This window comes from Camelus dromedarius, chromosome 3 (genome assembly GCF_036321535.1).
Source record: "Camelus dromedarius isolate mCamDro1 chromosome 3, mCamDro1.pat, whole genome shotgun sequence".
In the NCBI taxonomy this organism is placed as follows: domain Eukaryota; kingdom Metazoa; phylum Chordata; class Mammalia; order Artiodactyla; family Camelidae; genus Camelus; species Camelus dromedarius.
The window spans coordinates 22,869,336-22,889,083 of NC_087438.1; the positions used below are offsets into that span (position 1 = coordinate 22,869,336).

A 19,748-nucleotide genomic window follows, 5' to 3' on the forward strand; every position below is an offset into this window, starting at 1 on the left:
ACATAATCTATTAATTTTATCATAGGGGAAATCTCTCAAATCCTCGCTCTGAACCTATTTGACCCCTCTTTAAGTAGAGCTATAACACACTTTGCGATTTCTTTCCTCAGTTTGCGGAACATTAGTAGGCGTGAGTACGAGAGAGGAAGGTAATATCCTAGAGGCAGACATGGTGAGAGTAGCACATAGTGACAGGTGACAGTGGAGTCAACTCAAGCGAGGGCCGTCTCTGCATTAGAGGCAGGGCCGGGTCCTAGGGAGACTAAGATACCTACCATGTGGCTTGCACATCAAGGAGCTTGTGGAGTGTCAGGGCATGCAGGTGTACAAAAGTGTAAGAGAGACTGGTGAGTGAAACAGTACAAGTCTGCACGGAGTGCATTACAGAAGGTGGGAGGAATTGGGTGGTTCAGGGAAGGCTCCAGCAAGAACAAGCTTCCATGGCTCACAGAAGCTTGATGTGTCCATTTGGGTGCTGGGAGGAAATGGAAGACACATTGAAAGGACATGAGAGAGAGCTCAGTAAAGCTGCTCTTACCAAAGTATGTGTGGAGTTAAGGAAAGTCATCAAAGGGTGGCAAAGAACCCAGGGCCCACAAAAGGAAAGCTGTTAGCACCTCTAGATCAGAAAGGGCAAGAGGAGGGAGAGGTTTCTGTAACCCGCAAGGCCCATGGTAGTTGGGAGAACTACCTGTGGCATCTGGTGGAGGAGTGCAGACCCTGGCATCCGGGCCTTTATCTCCTGCCCGCTCATCTCCTGAGGAAGCCAGCCAGAAGCCGGAGGATGAGGGGACCCAGCTGACGTCCATATATTTCAGCTGACTGGAGAAGGGTGGGAGGCCGGTCTGGAGAGGGTAACTTGAGAACATCCAGCCAGGCTGAGTAGGACTTGGCTTTGAAAGAGACAAGGCCCATGGGGAGGGCATTCCAACCCAAAGGGCTAATGTGTGATGGTTCCTCATGGCATGCTTAGAGAAGCCAAGAGATTTTGGAAGGAGGAGGGCATAGAGTTTATTTAGGGGTGTGACTACTAATGGAGTGTGTTCTGCACCATCCTGAAGCAGGGAGACTTCATTCTTTGGCTGTGCTGGACCCTAGAGGTCAGCAGTAGGAGGGGCCAGATGAGGAGATGCAGAAGACTCCGCAGTCGAGGGAAGGCAGCATTTCTGGAAGGGAGGAGGGTCCCAGCTCATGCCATGTCAGTGTGGAGGAGGAAAGATTATCTAGAAACACACAAGTCTGGTGTCAGCCTTGTGTGAACAGCACAATACACTCTTCAGTAGTGATGGAGGCTATTGGACTGTTCACTGTCCTAGCCTTTCATATAAAGAATCACAATAAGTTAGTATCACATTTAGCATATTTCTGTCATCAAGGCAAGGATTTGTGTGGGTCATTTTAGAAGCGCTTCCATCAAAGGTGTTTATATTCAAGAAGTTTTGATACTTAGAGAAATAACACTTAAGAGTTCAGAATAGTCGCTTGTATGAAACACCTTTTTTTCCTCGACAAGGCTGGGTAAATGAAGCTTTGCTACACTTATTATTATTTATCAGGTTATTATTATTATTATCAAGAATCAAGGCAAGGAGGGTATAGATCAGTGGTAGAGTGTGTGCTTAGCATGCATGAGGTCCTGGGTTCAATCCCTTGTACCTCCATTAAAAAATAAAATAAATAAATAACCCTAATTACTTCCCCCCCATCAAAATAATTAAAAAAAAAAAAAAAAAAAGAACCAAGGCCATACAGAATAAAGACCCTCCAAAACCACTGTCATCATGTTTCATGTTGAGTGTTAGTTAGAAAACATTAAATAAGTAGATCTTTTATTACCTTTGCTTGCTGATGTGCTGGGAGCAGACTGGGACCCTCATCCTTTACATACAGCTTGTTTAGATGCTCCTTTGGTTTCATAGACTTTTTTTCACAGCTGGAGCAAGGTCGACTCCAGCTGAGTCAGAAATCCTGATTCACTTGATCTGAGTCATGCTATATTAGCTGCTGTTTTAAATACTTGCTTAAAAATGAGGGACCTTTAGTGTGTCACCTCATGTCTCCCCTCCTCTTTTTCTTCTTCCATCTTCTGCCAGCTAGTTCCACCTCCAGGTGTGGGTTCTGTCCCTCTCTCACCTTGAAGCACATTGTCAGTCTTAGTCTTCTCTTTTATGGACCCTCGCTTCTTCCCAGCCTACATACTCAATTTGTAGACCTGCCTGTTAGAAAAAGAAACTGCAGCACAAAGCTGTTTGCCAGTATTCGCACATACGTGCTAATAGGAGACATGTCATTACTAGGCAAGCCTGGTTTGGACCCCTACTTAAGAAGTTGCCCACCCAACATTTTCTGGGGTTTTGACCCCATCCACTGACGAAGATCCTTCTTTCTGTTTGATGTTAGCCAGAGTCTCTCTCATAGGATAATAACAGTCCCCATCTACGAAAGCTTTGTAAGAACTAAACACAATAGAACTTAAATTCTATTAAGTTCAGCTCCTAGAATACAGGAGCTATTCAACAGAAATTAGTTATTATAATTATTACTGGAACATAAAGAGACTGCTTGACTGTTCAATTTAGCATTTTGTAAACCTGTTTAACCACCAGAGTGCTATTTCTAGGGCCATCTGTTGACATTTTAAGGAATGCTGCTGCTCTACGGAATATAGCTTGAAGGTAGAATTGAACAAAATTAAGCTGCTGATTGTTCACAGTGAGTGAATAAATGAATGAAGCTTGAACTAGGAGTTGGGCTTCCGATTCTCAGCTCAGTCCTCACCGTACCTTGAAAGTGCTTGTTTAAAAAGGGAGAGCTTTCATTTTAAGACACAAGACAAAAAAAAAAAAAAAAAAAAAGCCATCCTTCTACAAAGCCTGGATTTTTGCGCCTCTCTTCCTTCTAATCACATCTCCAGGTGACTCAAGAAATTCAGGGGGAGCTCTCTGAAGTTCTCAGGACTGGCTTGAAAGGATGTCATCAAGTTGGAAAAGTTAGAATTTATATGTTCTTTCTGATTTTGGCCTTTCAGAAATAACGAGGCCAGAATTGTCCCCCGGTGTTGCCCTGTCTCCATCTCCCTCTGGCTTGGCTGCCCCTCTTCTGGTCTTGGGTCTGCCTCTCTGCTCAGCAGGGTGTGCAGGGTACTGCTTCCTGCCCCTGCCCACCCCACTTTGGGGCTTTCTATGTGTTTACCCACCTCGACCCTCTGCCTGACAGGAACCCAGACCCCTGGGAAGTGAGGCCAGTGAGTGTCCAAAGCAGTCTCTGGGGGATGGGTCCCCAAGCTTTCCAGAGGCACATCTGGTCAGGCACCAGTGGGACATCAAGGCCAAGGACACACATTGCTCACCTGACCACCTGGAAGCCAGGGATGGTTATGTCATTACATTACTGATGTGCGTTTCTCAACTAAGCCTTCGGGAGTGATGGGGGATGAGAAGCATCTGTATATGACGTGTGTGTGACGTCACACTCAAAGGGCAAATATATCAGATGACCAATTCCCTGCATGAGCATCGGGAGAATTTTAAAAAGTCATTCTCACTGAATCACTGCTGTATATGAGGAACGACCACAATATTGTAAATCAACTCTACTTCAATTAAAAAAAAAAAAGGTCATTCTCATGTGCTTGCGCCCCACACTCACTAATTCCAAGAGTCCAGGTCCACGGAGTTCTCCTCCACCTGGTTTCTCTGCACACACAGGCCCGGGGTGGGGAGGCTCTCCTTGCTGAGGTTTGCTTGTGTAAATGGACATCATCTGCCAGCCCTGGGGCGCCCTGCTGTTCCTGTCATTAAAAGGGCAGCCAGTTGCTGTATTGTACGCGGGCAAGACGAATGAGGGTCAGAACTTGACTTAATGAGCTTCCCAGGACAGCCTTTTGTTTGACGATCCAGTTTGTTTTAGGTGAGGAGAGAGAAAACAAATCTGTTTCTCTCCGCAGGCAGCCACACTTGAGGCTGGGAGATGAGTGAACTTGTCAGCCCAGGGCATTGCTATAGGGGTAGCGCTGAGCCTGGGATGGAGACCGTCATTTGGGCAACTTAGGACAAACCCCCACCCCAAGACAGCCCATAACTTCTTCATGGGGAGAAAGAAGTCTACCGGGTGATACAGTGAGTCTTTGGTCAAGCACAGGGCTGGCCCCTGGCTCTCTCCCGGATCTGCTGCCGGACTGTGAGTAAGCCACTGGCCCTTTGCGTTTCCCGAGTTCACTAGGTAAGGACGGAGATTTCCAGCTTCACTCTCTTCAAGGCTGAAATAAGTCAGCCAGCGACTGAGTATGACCTGCACAAAGACAGGCCCAGTCTGGAAGAGCAGACCTTGGGGTGCATGCAAGAAGAGTGAGAGCCCCTCTTTTGATGAAGAATTTGTGATCACTTGATTTATGGAAGTTCCTGCTGTTACTCTAAATTGTGAATTTTTAATTTCATGATTCAAAAGCAAACGGAATGAAAATAGTATCTATATTTTTATTGCCTGGAGGTCACATGCACAGGGTTCATCAAATGCATAATATTCTTTGACGTTTGGCCTACCCACGCAGCACACTCAGGCCACTTTCTGCCACAGTCCACCATCTCTGGTGGCCTTGGAGGGCAGGACAAATTTCACTTTCTGGGTCTTATTACCAATCATTCAAGATGAAGCTGACTTTATTCCTGCTGTGATAGGGAGAAGTGGGTCCCTCCTCTTATCTGCCTGCCATCGAAATTTCCTCTTCTCTGATCTCCCCTTTAACTGGGAGGTTAAAGGTCACGTCTTTCCAAAAAACTCTTGAGAACTCCTGCCCAACACCTTCTGCTTTCCTCCTTCACACTGGGACCATTGGTCTGTGATCAGGAAGACAGACCACCTTCTGACAGGCTTGAGTGCACGTGGGTACCTGAGACAGCCTAGTCTTGCACTGGACGTTGATGGCTTTCTTCTACTAGCCTCTGTCTGAGAGCTTTGCAGCCTTTCTCAGAGCTCCAGATGGCCCTGGGAGCCAGATTGTTGCTGGATTATTCACTCACTTGCCAGACCAGCTGAGGCACATAGCATGCTCTGCTGACTCGTTTGGAAGACAAGCACTGGGGGATTTGTCTCTGAATTTGTCTCCCCAGAGAGAAATGAGAAAGATCTGGCTCTCTGTCACAGGTAGGAGCCAGGTCACGAATGGCAACTCTTTATGCTCAGTTTTAAAAATAACTAGATTCCTATTCGGCTTTCCCCACGATCGAAGATTAAGAAAAACACCCACACTAGCAGACAGACATGGCCGACAGGTGCCATCAGGGGGAAAGGCCAAAGGCACAGGTGGCTTTCTTTTCCTTGGGATACCTGCTGCTGGCCAACTACAGAGGACAAAATCCAGAGAACTGAGACAAAATGATGGGATGGCCTGCGTCCTTGTTCCGGCAATCTCTCCCAAATGCGTGGGAGACGGTAAGTGATTTCCATCTTGTTTGAACACTAGACACTTTATTTGACACTCAGCACAGATAATTATTTCCCTGGCGCTTGTCCCCCTGGGGTCCACTTCACAGGGGCCTCGTGTAGGGCCCATCCCCATGCTCGTGTGCGGCAGCCGGGTTGTCTGGTGGGGGCTGTAAACTCCGAGGGCTCGTGAACTGTATTCTCTTAACTCTGTGCAGCACCGAGCAGGGCAATGGCTGCGTTTAGGAGTTGAGACTTATGACTGATGACAGTAAGGAAGGCCTCTCTGGCTAGAAATGAAGCTCACTACTAGAACAGGTCGGTCAGAAGAGGGAGTCCTGTTTCTCCCGTTAGTAAGGACACCACGATCTGTCAGTAAGGACACCACGATCTGTCGGTCAGGACTTTGCGGTCCGAGTGTTGTTCTGTAAAGAGGCAGGGCGACGGACCAGATGACCTGGTTCCTTTCAGCCCGGAGGTCCAGTGGAAAGTGTTCCAAAGGCAACTTAATACTCTGGATTGATTTCTCTCTCTCTCTTTTTTTTAAAATTTGCACCTCTAATTTTCAGTGTCTGTAATGTGCTAACGGGCTTTCCTCCCATTAAAAAACACGTGTAGGTGTAAGAATGTTCTCCTGGGGAAAAGACGGTCTCCGGGGTTTTGCTTCTGGCTTGAGGTCCTATGAGATAGGTGTTATGAAGCCACCCCCACAGCGGGCTGGGGTGCCAGTGAACCTCGGTGGGGGCCGGCAGCTCTCCTGCTAATTTTGGCAGGAGAGGGAGACACTCAGCGACTCTGAGAGGAGAGAAGGGCAATTTTGCGATTCATTTGCAGATGAGTTGCAGATGAGTTTTCAGACCTGGGCATGTGTTTAGAGCCTGTGCATCTTCTACCATTAAACCCATGAGGACAAAAGTAATCCAAGTTCATGCTTCCTTCAGTCAGGTAATTGTTCTTCCCATCCTGGATGGTAGAGGGTCAGGGGGCATATCAAGAAGGAAGGAGAAGGGCCAGGCAAAGGCTGGTACTGGGGTGCATGTCCAGGGCTTTGGGTGGCCAATGGCGGCATGGTGGTCCTGGGTTAGGATTTTGAGAAGGAGGAGGGAGAGAAGTGGACAGATGATGTCATGAGCTAAGTAGGGGCTGTCTTAGGCTCCCCAGGAACGGGAAGTATAGACAGAACAACACTCCTTTACAAAATGCAGGAAGACTGAGGAAGAGTGATGCTCTTGTCCTCAATGCAAGGGCTGGATTAGACCAGAGCTTTTCAAAGGCATCTGACACGTCCCACGTTCCACCATTCTGTGGTTCTTCCCTCTGCGGCAGGGTGGGTTTTATACAGTTATCAAAGAGAAGACAGATCCTTTGGGAAAAAAGTGTTTTTACTGTGGTCTGAGGATTAAGTTGCACAGCTGAAGCCCACTCATTAAAACTCACTGACTCCTCAGCAGTACTTTCTCAAGCCATGATGACGTCATGGCATACGTGAAACTTTCATATTTCTTTGGAGAACTGAATGAGCAGAGCCAAATCAGCAGCAAATTATCTTTGACTGGTAGATGTTATTTCTACACCATTCTGCTTTGCCTAAAAAAATAATGACTCTGAGCTTGATGGCGAAGGGTAAGAGCTGGTGTCCACCATTCACTTTTACGGGCCCCAGAACTGTCTGAGATGGTTTACATGCACGCGTTCATTTAATCCCCAGAAGAGCTCTAGGAGATGAGTGGGCACTAAACTCCCGCTCAGCCGATAAGGGAATTGGAGATTAGAGAGATTACGTAGCGTATCAGGGCTAGGATTAGACTTGGGGTCTAGCAGTGAACTCAGACTCCCCTGTGAACCAGCACTCTTCTGTCCTCTGCCTGTCCCAGTGGACTTGACCAGCTTGGGCTGCACCCATCGTAGGTGGGTGGAATGACGGACGTGACACTGTGGAAGAGAACTGCATGGGAGATCAAAGCATGAACGAGGAGTCTTATTTTCCATTAAGCGTGAAGTGGGTCAGTGAGCTATGCTGTACCAGTAAGCAGATCACTTGTTTTCTGAACACTGCCGTTAGGAATTAGAAGCTAAGCAGATGCTCAGGTTTATAATTCTCTGTCTCTAGACAATAACAACAAAAGCTGACAGCGAGCACCGACTGTTACATATTTTACATTTATTAATTCACTTAAACATAATGGCAACCCCTTGGGATAGGTACTACCATTTCCCTCATTTTCCAGATGGGGAAAACTGAGACCCAGAGTGGTGTAGAAACCCAGCCAGGGAGCGGCAGAGCTGGGTCATGAGCCCAGGCTCTTTGACTATATTCTAGCCGGCCTCTTAGCACGAGGCTTTGGCAATTCTGAAGTATTCACTTCTGTGATGCAAACAGAACTTACTGTCCTTCACGGTGGGACCAGGCCAAGAACCAGACACTGAGCGCTGTCTTCTGTGACCGTTTGTGTATTTGGACCAGATGGTGCAGAGCCAGGTGGCTCTCTCCCTCTGGGGTCTCTTTCTAGGGCTGGGGCAGAAATGCCCCTCACAATGCCTCCCCGAGGTTGTCCGTGGGCTGCCCAATCCATTCTGCTGCATGGAATTCCATTCTTGACACTTTTGAAATCAGAAGGCTGGAATTTTGGGGTACACTTAGACAGATTTGTAAGCCACTAAGTGTTTCAAGATTGTATTTGCCCATTTCGTGTTCAGTGAACGTTACAATGGGTTGAAATGTGGTATCAGAACATGCCAAATGGTGCTCATAGAAGGAAACAAGGATTGGAGAGATTAAGTGACTTCTCCGATTTCACGTAAAGTTGTGTGTTTCTGAAGGACTCAGCTGAGATAAACCAACGGCCTGTCTCCATTCTTGTCCTTGGAGCTTGGCAGGGACTGGAGGCAGGGAGTGGCCAGATGCACTGGAACTGCTCAGAACACAAATTGGAAAGAGAAACTGAGATGTTAACGCTGGTAGAAGAGAGGACATGAATGCCGGGCAGGCAGGAGTGGCGGTGCCCACGCCTTTGCACCCTCAGCGCTCTGCTGGGCACCCAGTAGTATCTGAATATGACTGCGTGGATCTCTACTGTTCTTTGTTTTTTTTCTTAGCTTAATTAATTCATATCAAAGTATAGTTCATTTACAATGTTGTGTTAGTTTCTGTTGTACAGCATAGTGATTCAGTTATACACTATATATATACTTTTTCATATTCCTTTTCATTATAGGCTATTACAAGGTATTGACTATAGTTCCCTGTGCTGTACATTAGGACCTTGTTGTTTATTTGTTTTATATATAGTAGTTTGTATCTGCTAATCCCAAACTTTTAATTTATCCACCCCCTCCTTCGCCCTTTGGTAACCATAAATTTGTTTTCTATGTGAGTCTCTTTCTCTTTTGTATATAAATTCATTTGTATCAGTTTTTTAGATTCCACATATAAGTGGTATCATATGATAATAGTTGTCTTTGTCTGACTCGCTTAGGATCATCTCTAGGTCCATCCATGTTGCTGCAAATGGCACTACTTCATTCTTTTTTAACAGCTGGGTAGAATTCCATTGTATGTATACACCACATCTTCTTTATCCATTCATCTGTCGATGGACATTTAGGTTGCTCCCATGTGTTGGCTATTTGTAAATAGTGCTGCTGTGAGCATTGGGGTGCATGCATCTTTTTGAATTGGAGTTTTTTCCAAATACCTGCCCAGGAGTGGGATGGCCGGATCCTATGGTAAGTCTGTAATTTGTGCAGCCACTACAGAAAACAGTATAGCGATTCCTACTGTTCTTTTAGTTCTGTTCCACGTGCAGAGTATGGAGACATCACAGGGGCTGGTGAAGGTGGAGGAGACCTCAAGGGGGAGACTGGACTCAAGCTGGCTTGAGGTAGAGAGCAGTTGTAGGGAAGAAGGAGGGCAAGTGTGCAGAGGGCACTGTGGGCAAAGGCTGTTGCACCTGGAATATTAACCTGGCCCACAGGTACAATTTTCTTGACTTCTGTGACATCTTGTCTGCTCTCCAGATTCCCAAGTGGGGGAAAGGTTTTCCTGACTAAGCTGGTCCCAGGAAACCTGGGGCGTGGTACTTGTTAGCTACTCCTGCACACCTCTGCCACTGTCTGCAGCCTTGAGTCGGACTCTTTTGCCCTGAATGTGAGTCATGATTCCTGAATGTGAGTCACCTGGTGTGTGGGCTCACCCACCTGGGCTTTCCTTTCCAGGTTAACATGTTTGTTGAAGGATTCCATGATGCCATCCTCCTCTATGTCCTGGCTTTACATGAAGTGCTCAGAGCTGGTTACAGCAAGAAGGATGGAGGGAAAATTATCCAGCAGACTTGGAACAGAACATTTGAAGGTGAGGCTTCAGTCTCCAAGGCAGCATCAAGCTGCCTCTTTCCTGGTTCTGTTTTTCTCTCTTATAACGGTGGGACTTGCCAGTATCTTGCTTTTCTCAGCTATAAAATAAGGATAATAAGTCAAGGTCAACCCACTTCACTGGCTTGTTGTGAAAATTCAATGAGATAAAGCTTGCGAAAGTGCTTTGAAAGAGCCTCACTGAAATTGGAAGTGCCCCGTCTCCTTCTGATTGCTAGGTAATGAATGACTCCATGCTTCTTAAAATTAAATTTATCACAAGCCTCATTCACCACAAATAATCAGTTTGTGAGGAGTTCTGGGATCAGTTTGAAAAGAAATACACCCAGATACACATTCTTCTGTTCAAAACTGGGTGGTTTGAGATGGTGAGCAGGTCCAACTGAGTTCCCAGCTTTTATTTTTTTTTGAAAATGGTGAATATTAGCTGTTGCTTTCTTACAAACAGAGAAGTATAAGAACAATCAGAAAATGGCCCGTCATCTCATCACTCAAGCAACCTCTGTTGACATTTAAAAACTGTACAAGAATGAGCCAATTCTTGGCTGGAAAATTCAAACCATACAAAAATGTACAAGATGAAAAGTGAAAGTTTTCCTTCCCACCCTAGTCCCCTCTCCCCAATGTAATTGCTATTAACAATTTTCTGTGATTCAGTCTAAAAATATTTGGTGCCTTCTGCCAGCACATATGCAATTGTATATCTTATCTAAAAAATTTACACAAAAGGATCATAGTATGAATGCCATTCTTCATCTTTGCTGTTTCACTTGCATGCCAAGTAGAAGAATTTTCCATATGGGCACTCATAGATTCAGCACATTTTAAAATGACAGTTCCATATTTTCCCACTGTTTGGCTGTACAAGAATTTCTTTAAGGAGTCTCTGATTGATGGACACTTCAGTTGTTCACAGTTTTTGTAATTATGCAAAATGCTACCAGGAGTACCTTACATATCTTGATGAATTTTTGTGAGTACTTCCAACAGGAACATTCTTTTTTTTTTTTCTTCCATTTTTAAAACCTTTTTATTGAAGTATAACGTAGACATGAAAAGTACACAAATCTAATGTGTACAGTCAATCAATTTTCTTATTACAAGAACTTGAATATAGTTCCCTGTGCTATACAATAGGTCCTTGTTGTTTATCTGTTTTATACATAGTAGTGTGTATCTGTTAATCCCAAACTCCTAATTTATCCCTCCCTCCCTTTCTCCTTTGGTAATCATAGTTTGTTTTCTATATTCACGAGTCTATTTCCAATAGGGAACATTCTTAGTCATGGGATATTTGGGTCCAAAAGTATGTTGGTGCCTTTTAAAGTGCATTAGATATTGCCCGATATCCTCCAGAAAGGTCTGCTAGTCCATATTCGTGCCAACAGTGTGTAGAGTGCTGGTTTCCTCCCAACTCACCATCAATCAAAAAAAAAAATTAACATGAGACTCAGTATGAGATGATCCAGCTGCTGGAGCCCTGCAGACACCACCTTCATATTCACTCATTCATTCATTCATTCATTCATCAAATCTTCCCAAGCACTTGCTACTTCCAGGCACTTGTCAAGGTGCTGAAGACTCAGCAGTGAACTCAAGACATTTCCTGCAATCAGCTGAGCTTCCGAGCTACCGTAGGGTGGGGGGAACTGGAGATGAACGAATAAATACACCACTCCAGGGGATATAAAGTAAAGCAGGATGAGGAGATAGAAAGTGATGGGAAAGGTGTGGTGGGACTGCTGACTTAAATAGAAGGGTCCGGGGAGGGCTCTCTGATAAGGGGCAGTTGAGTAGAGACCTGAGGGAAGTGAAAGGAATTACATAGATGCTTAGGAGAGAATATTCCAGAGGCGGCAGCAAATGCAGAGAGCCTGGGCATATCTGGTGGGAAAGCACTGAGCACCCCCAGGAGACCAAGGGGGCCTGTGTGGCCGAGGCCAGGCTTGTGAGTCGCAGTGCGATATGAGCCAAAGTCAGGGAGGGAGTGGGGGCCAAAGCCTGTGGACCTGGGAGCTGCATTGAGGACTTTGGGTTCCTTCTTGAGTGAGATGGAAAGCCACTGGAGAATTTCGAGAGACAGGATCTGTCTTGAGTCTTTAAAAGGGGTCCTTATGGGGGCTAGGTGGAGAATAAACTGTAGTGTGCTAAGGGGTGTCACTTGAGAACCACTGACCATACAGGTCATGACCAGGGGTCAGAGAACATGCATCCCTGCCCCTGGCTGTAACTCAGTCCTCTGGGCTTCTACGTCATCACCCGTGCTCAAGGGGTTGGACCAGTTGATGACTGACACAGGCTTTTTAAATTCTGCATCAAGCTAACTCTTCCTTTGAGCCCTTTAATGCCCTGGGGGCAATGCCTATCTTTAGATATCCAAGTCTAGATTTGGGGCACATTTTTTTCACTTGGGACTCCCATCCACTCCATCACAACTTCCCCTTCGTTATTAGAAAGGGTAGGACAGTACAGAGGGGTCAGGCTCCAGCTAGAACTGTCGGGGTAGCAGATATGGTGGTGACAACTGGTGGATTTCATTTCTTCTTGGTGATTTTAGTGGATGCCACATCTTACTCAAAACTGGAGTGACATCTGCTCTAACTTTAGACAGATTGTAGACTGAGAACAAATAAAAGAAGCCTCCAGGATTGTCTTGCTCAACCTCTGACTGCTTCAGCAGAGACACTGGAATCAAACAGACTAGTTCAGGGGCATATTAGGACAGCGTCAAGTTTCCCAGAAATTGTGCTCAATACACCGAGAAACCGACATGTGTGGACACAACCTTGGTGGGCCACATCCCGTCCTTAGCTGGCCCTCACTGCGTGGTGTGGTCATTTGCTCTTGGTCTTCTGAGGGAGGTTGTTAAGGGAAGGGCAGGTGCCCACAGTGGCTGGAACTCAGTTTTGTTTAGAGGGCATGGACTACATTTTCCCGTAGGCCAACCTGATGCTTCCATTCTAGGGCCGGGTCTACACAGGCACTATGAAGTGAGTCCCCAAACAGTCAATTGTATAGTTCAATCTAAACTTAGAACCTCATTAGTCCAAATGGAAAGATAACTGAAGCCAAGGTAAGTTTTGGCCTTGAATGGTTTGGAGAGTCCATTTTATTTGCTAAACAATGATCAATCTGAGGGCAGCCCCCGCAAAGAACTATTTTAAAAAAAAAACCTAACCTTTCTATAATTAAAAACAATTTAAATTTTAATAGTCACTAAAAGTGACCATTAAGTTGTCAAGGGAAAATACTCTGGATGTTATTTGACAAATTTGGATTTTATTACTGTGTAACCTACGACCGACTCTCAAGGCTTTCAATAAATGGCCTGGGAAGAAGCTGAATTTCCTGTATGTGTGAGAGGTCAGAGGGACAAGGTAAATAGGGCTGCAGCTCAAACCTTGAGCTCCACGACAGGCCAGTGGAAATGGGGGTGGAAAGTCACGTCACTTAAGTACAGGAAAATTCTGCTGTCAGCCCGACAGTCTCACCTCAGGTACAGCACTCTCAGGTGAAGTCTCACTTGCTAATCGGCCACCCTCAGGGTTCACACCCCATTTCTTGGCAGAATTGTAATAGCTTCAAGTGTAATGAGGTCTTGGATTACTAGGGCCACCTTGTCTTATAAAATACTCTGCAAAACACTTAGCGGAACACACCGTCATAAACACCTCTGAACAGAACGGCAGATGGTTTTGGGCAGCTCATGTGTTTGGAGGTAAATATATATTTTTTTGAAAAATGGCATTTATTACTTGAAAGTTGTATTGGGTGTCAAGGATAATCCAGCTTGAGATAAGTGTCTCCTTTGTAACCAGTCTATATTAAGAAGACAAAAAAAAAAAAAAAATCAAGATGAATAGTTGCTCCATTCTGTTTCCGGCAAAGTAGACCAAGGTCTGAAAAAAAATCAGCGGGCCTTCAAACCACAGCCCAAAGGACAGTAAACCCACATACTTGCCCTCCCCAGACCACACTAGAGGATGGAACTTTCCCCTGGGATCCCTTTTCCGAGACATTTGTTTTGCTTCTGGAGAGAACCAAGCCAATAGAAGTGCCAGTTAAGAATTACACTGAACTCCGCCACAGTTAAAAATGAAAGAAAACAAATAATTCGAATGTGGCTGACATAGGCATTCTCTTACTTAATGAAAATTACAATGAAAACATATTTAATATCAAGTAATGAAATATATATATAAATATATATATTTATTTATATATAAATATTTATATATATATATATAAATATAAAATTTGCTTTTATCACTTAGCTGCTGTAAGCCACCATTGCAGCCACAACAAATGCAAACCCTCTGAGTGACACTCAAGGCTCTCCATGCTCTGGCCACTTCGTTCCAGCCATTCCACCCTTACATCTCACGGCTCCCTTCCAGACACGCGGGCGACTTCCCCCCAAACCTCATCATCCCTTTGGTTCCTTTCAGCCTTTGTAAGTGCAAGCAAGACTCCCTTTCTGCTGAGGGTACTCCCACACTCTGATGGCTGTTTGTCCAAATCGTAGGCTTCACCAGCATTCCTATCAAAGACCTGCTGTTTCACTGAGGCCTCCTGGAGTCCCCACCTAGATGTGCCAGCTCCTCCTTCTCCGAGTGGCCTGGGCGTGGTCAGATGTCCTCTCCCAGATGCCTGGCATAGCAATAGAAGTAATAACAAAAGAAGAAAACAACTGACTTCTCTTAAAGCACTTTACCTGTTTCAGCTCACTTAATCTCTTCAGCAGCCCCTTGGCAGGGAAGTACTGGGATGGCTTTTTTATAGTCCTGGAGACTGAGGCTCAGAGGGCTAAATCCCCGCCCAGGGGCACAGAGCTCCTGAATGTGAAATCTGGGATTCAGGTGCGGGCCGTCGGATTTCAGTGCCAATGAGATTAAATCGCTAGTCCAGGCGCCCCTCTCCTGAGCAGACGCTGTGTCCAGTTATCTTTGCCTCAGCTGCTGCATTAAATTCAGCCTCTAGTAATCACTGGATAAACAATGAATGATTTATCGTAGCCTGTGCGATGATGCGTGCAAACTAAACTCACTTCGCAGTAACTGCAAGTCAAAGCATTATGCTGCACGTAGTGATGCGTGTCAGTCATATCTCAGTACAGCTGGAAGACAAAACCCCAGCCCCAAAAGCAACAGTGAGTGAATGAACCTAAGAGAGAGAAGGCTCCTGCGACCTGGGAAGCAGGCCCTCGGCCCTCCGGTGCGTCCAAGGAGCCCACAGGGAAAACACATTCACTGAGTCCTGGGCCTGGCATGGGTTTTCTATTGTAAGCTTTGTCCAATGATAATGTGAACCCATGACAAGTTTAGGAACGAGCTACACCTCCATTTCTCACTCTTTTTTTTTTTTTTAATTAATACAAAACTCTGGCATAAGCATACTGCTTTCAGGATTAACCTTAATCTTTTTTTTTTTCTTTAGCATATTCTGCAAAGAAGGTCATTTGTTTCTTTTTCTTTTCATTTTCAAGTGGAGAAATGTTAAGAATTTAGGAATGCAGACACAGATGAAATTACAATGTCTTTCCAAATGCCAACAAAAATGCTCCGAGTCTGATGAGATTCCCTGTGGCATGAGTTTGTTTAAAAAAATCCTGTCAATTCATTTTCTTGTTTTTGTTGGTGGATGGAGGTATTTTAAGGAACCAACTGGAGTTCTTCACATCTCATCCTCTAGGTATTGCTGGGCAGGTGTCCATAGATGCCAACGGAGACCGGTACGGGGATTTCTCTGTGATCGCCATGACCGACACGGAAGTGGGCACCCAGGAGGTAAGCACATGGGACTTCTGCCCCAGCTGCTCCTTCTGCCTGTTGAGATTCCAAGGAATGTGTCTGTCCTGATGTCCCAACTGCTGTCCCCAGAGCAACCTCCAAATAACAATGAGCTGAACACTGGGAGTTTCCAAGGGAGGGCTTCCTTCTGGTTGAGGGTACCAGGGAAGACTTCAGGAAATGGCTCCATGTTTATCCTAAGTGGAGTGATCCTACTTTTCAAGTGGCCAAGACTCACACCTCAGTCCTGAGAAGCAGGACAGGGGTCGGATAAGAGATGTAAAGTGAAATTGTGTATTTATTTCCTCCCTTAAAATTTGAAAAAAAAAATTTTTTTGGCGGGTGGTGATTACAAACTGGACATGCATTAGCATCTCAGAAGATGATGGAGTTTCAGGATTGCATCAGGAAGAGAAGACAGTACCCTGGACACAAAGTGAGTCTCCGACACTATCTGGGGTGTGAGCTCGCTGCCTCAGCTTCCTCGGCTGTCATAAGGAAACCATAATCTCTTCGTTGCCAATCTCACACGATTCTTGTGAGTATCAGAGAAGTTGGAACTGAGAGAAGTACTATCAAAACTTTACATGATAAATATATAAAGATTATACAAATATGCAGTGTTTCAGGTCCAATAATGGCACTTCCCATGTGCTTCTCTGATGGCTCCGACCCAGGGTTGATGTTCCTGTAACATTTCATGTGTCCTGGCACAAGGGACTAGCTGTTTTTCTCTTAATTCTCATATACCTGGCCTCTGTGGGAGGGGCCGAGCCAGCAGCACCTGGCCCTTGCTACATTTAAAGCACGATTTTTTCACACTTTGATGGGCTGGATTTGATGTATATGCGAGTCTCCCCCTCTATTAAGGGTGGATCGTTATAGTCTATGCTAGATGGGGTTGTTGTGGGGATTCGGGAGTGAAGGTGCATCAAGTACTTGGCAAGTGCTCAGGACACGCCAGTGACTGTTCGATTTTGGTGATGATCTAGGAGTCTTTTACTCAGATATCAAATAGCCCGTGAGTGCTTGCTGGGCACTTCAGGAGAGAGTAGGGAGGGGAGGTCACAGGCCCCCCAGGAGCAGAACTGAAGCCTGAGAGCCTGGGTGTGAAGATACTTCTAGATCAGAGCTCCGGTAGCTGATGAAACAGTCGTTTAAACCAGAAACTGCTGGTGAACCTCACACTGAGCCGTAAAGAATATTATTTTTTCAGGGGCCAAGGGAACCAACTGAGGAGGTCAGCCTGGAAGTGGGGATGAAATTAAAGTAAATTCATCAGGGAGGAGAGTGTAAGCCCGGAAGTCAGGATGGGGAATAGTCTTCCAGAGGAGGGTGAAATGGGAAGTTCCTAAAGATGCTCTTCAGTGCTTGAATTATTGGCCAAGCTAAGTGGGTGGCGTGGGCTGCACATATGCTTAGCCTGAGTATAAGACTCGTTCTGATCTCACATGTCCCTGAAAGTCACTTGGGCTTGACAATTGGCTGACCTCGCGGCAGAAGGGTGGAGCAGCACCCTCTCTGATGAGCACGGGGAGAAGACCTGAATTCCGAGATTCTTGCTTTCTGTATGAAGTTTCCCTGCCATGGGGAGCCAGTTTTCCCTAAATTAGGCTCACCTTCAGAGCACCGTTGGCAACTGCAAATCTTGATCTACAGTCCTCAGAAACACACTGTTTACAATCGTGTGAAGGAGAGGGGAGCCCCACCTGTGCCTCCTTTGGAAACAAATCACTTTGACCTTTCAGTTTGTGTATTTGTTTTCTTTTTCTGTTCCTGTTCTTTTCTTTTTTTTTTTTTTTTTTTGCTTCGACATAGGTTATTGGTGATTACTTTGGAAAAGAAGGTCGTTTTGAAATGCGGCCGAACGTCAAATATCCTTGGGGACCTTTAAAACTGAGAATAGATGAAACCAGGATCGTGGAGCACACAAACAGCTCTCCTTGCAAATCATGTAAGTTTAGAGACTTAATTGGATCTGGGTTTCATCATCCGTGGTATCAGGGTAACACAGGTGTTCTTCAAGGAGCTCATGTTCTGAGAGTTCAGGTGTCTTTTCCTGGTGTGTAAAACCCACGGAACAATTCACAGACTGGCATCCACCTTCATCAGCGGCTTCGAGGTCCTTCTTCCCCTCTGCCCTTATCCAAAACGGTAGGAAGGCTTCTCCCTATTGTTACATCTCTTATTGTAACCTTGGAGTATTTGAGTTTACCCTACTAGGGAAAATTAAATGATCAGATATGAAATGTCACTCATTCATCTCTTGTTTCAGAGTTTGTATTTATCCTCTTACCCTTCAGAACCGAACAATGTCCCTTAAACACCCAGAAATTTACAAATTAGCAAATAAGTGTAAAATCTGTTGTTCACGAGCAGCCTTGTCATAAATATAGAAGCAAAAGGATGTTCTGATAAGGAGCTTACAAGTAGGAAAATGGTTGGAAGTCACTGCTTTGGAAAGACCCCTTGATAAGCTATTGAGGGGGAGCAAAGTGAGAGTCGCCCTTGACCTTTCAGGCCAGTTGTCGCCTTCAGCTCATGTGTGTGTGCTCCCTGTGTTGTGGGAACAGCCCTCAAACTGTGAGGTCTTTATGTATGTGCGATAATTACGGGAAGGAGTGTGGCAGAACTATGTTAAGAACACAGTCTCTGGAGTTACTGGGCCTGGATTTGAAATCCCACCCTTGTCACTTACTGGTTTTGTGAGCCCCAGGAGCATTCCATCACTTCTTTAAGCCTCAGTCTTCTCATATGTGAAATGAAAGAAATGTATCTATCTCTTAGGACTGTTTTGAGGATTAAATATGATAATGCATGAAAGACTTTATCCTAAACTCTTCCTATACAAGCTAGCTACTTCTCATTTTTATATAACTGGGACACAACTGAACTTGATTGTTGCAAATTGTTACTCACATTTTCACAAAGCTATATAAGACATTTTGACATGAAACTCTGCCTTTGGTGAGAGAACATCTAACAATAGAACACTGACCCAGTGAATTTTTCACCAAATCTTCCAGCACTTTGAAGTGTCACCATCCATCTGTGAAAATGAGAGATGCTGGGTCAGTCCCATGGTCTGCGTGGTTGTCTTCTCTGCCTGAAAACACAAGAGAGTGTGGATATATCTGAAAACCTCAGTTTCTAGTTTTCCCCATATCCTCCTTGACCCTGCTTTATTCCCATTGTGCTCACTTTCTTGTAACAGTTTGTTTATCTAGTACTTTCTTAAGTGCTTTTTAAGCTTTGCCCTTGGTTTAAAAAAAAAAAAACCAAAGACCAAAAAGTGAAACCTCAACCACTCCCACCCCCTACAAACAGGATCCCCTAGAAAATGTTTCTTAGAAAGAAAGGAAAATTGGAAAATTTGCCTCAAGTGGGAAATTGAGAAACATCTTCCATTGAATGAAAGTTTTCAGTGAATGAAAAGTCAGAATGAGGCATTTCTAGCTGTTTCTCAAAATGAACTCAGATTGTCTGTGTTTCTTTTTCAAGCAGGTGGCCTAGAAGAATCAGCGGTGACAGGGATTGTCGTAGGGGCCTTACTAGGAGCTGGCTTGCTAATGGCCTTCTACTTCTTCAGGTCAGGACCGCTTTATAGAGTTTTAACATTCACTCTCCTTAATTGCCTCTGTCACTTGCCTTGGCACTCTCCTTGTGACTTGCTTGCCTCTTGCTCTTACCCCAAAAGCATGGCGGTGAAAAGAACAAAGCCGTTCCTCTGGGGTGGCCCTGGGTTTGGTGGTCAGCGGGGCGGCACACTAGGCAGGGGGTCAGGGGTTTCTGCTGCGTCGCCCTGTGGCCGCATAGCCACTGCCATTGTTTGCTCACAAATATACTGACCCGGATTCCTACCACCCACCGTGTGCGTAAGTGGAGAAGGAATCTGGACAAAGGGGAAGTCAACTTCCCCGTTCTCAGGCTTCCTCCAATTCAGAAATAGGTGCTGGGTTCACCTTCTGTAGAGGAGGAAGTGGCTCTGAGCAGTCCCTGCTCTCAGGCTGCTCTGTGCTCAGGATTTGAGAATGCTTAGTTACTGTGGTTAAGCCTCAAGTCTTGTAAAATTGTAGTATTTATGTGTGTTCAAGATACTGATAGTTTTGCTTCTTGAGGGCTGTCCATTCCTTTGTAATCTTTGGTGGTTGAATTTGTGGCTTATTC

General features: G+C 45.2%; 1 protein-coding gene and 1 long non-coding RNA gene across 5 annotated transcripts in view; one reads left to right on the forward strand and one right to left on the reverse strand.

The window, feature by feature from the left end:
* Window positions 1–19,748, forward strand: part of NPR3 (natriuretic peptide receptor 3) — a 67,315-nt gene that overhangs the window by 41,766 nt on the left and 5,801 nt on the right. Inside the window, exons 4-7 of one of the 2 annotated variants that reach the window (XM_031443721.2) lie at window positions 9,637–9,772; window positions 15,484–15,578; window positions 17,400–17,535; window positions 19,083–19,170. In XM_031443721.2, the coding sequence (XP_031299581.1) occupies window positions 9,637–9,772; window positions 15,484–15,578; window positions 17,400–17,535; window positions 19,083–19,170 (455 nt within the window). The remainder of the gene's footprint in view (window positions 1–9,636; window positions 9,773–15,483; window positions 15,579–17,399; window positions 17,536–19,082; window positions 19,171–19,748) is intronic. The other variant, XM_010977629.3, reaches the window with a different exon arrangement.
* The window catches only part of LOC116150225 (uncharacterized), a 450,186-nt gene that overhangs the window by 9,760 nt on the left and 420,678 nt on the right, over window positions 1–19,748 (reverse strand). For 2 of the 3 annotated variants that reach the window (XR_010378074.1, XR_004133939.2), the window contains 2 exons: window positions 18,580–18,687; window positions 7,563–9,872 (listed from right to left, as the gene is read on the reverse strand). This is a non-coding gene — a long non-coding RNA (uncharacterized LOC116150225). Of the gene's footprint in view, window positions 1–7,562; window positions 9,873–18,579; window positions 18,688–19,748 lie in introns of those variants that run through there. The other variant, XR_010378073.1, reaches the window with a different exon arrangement.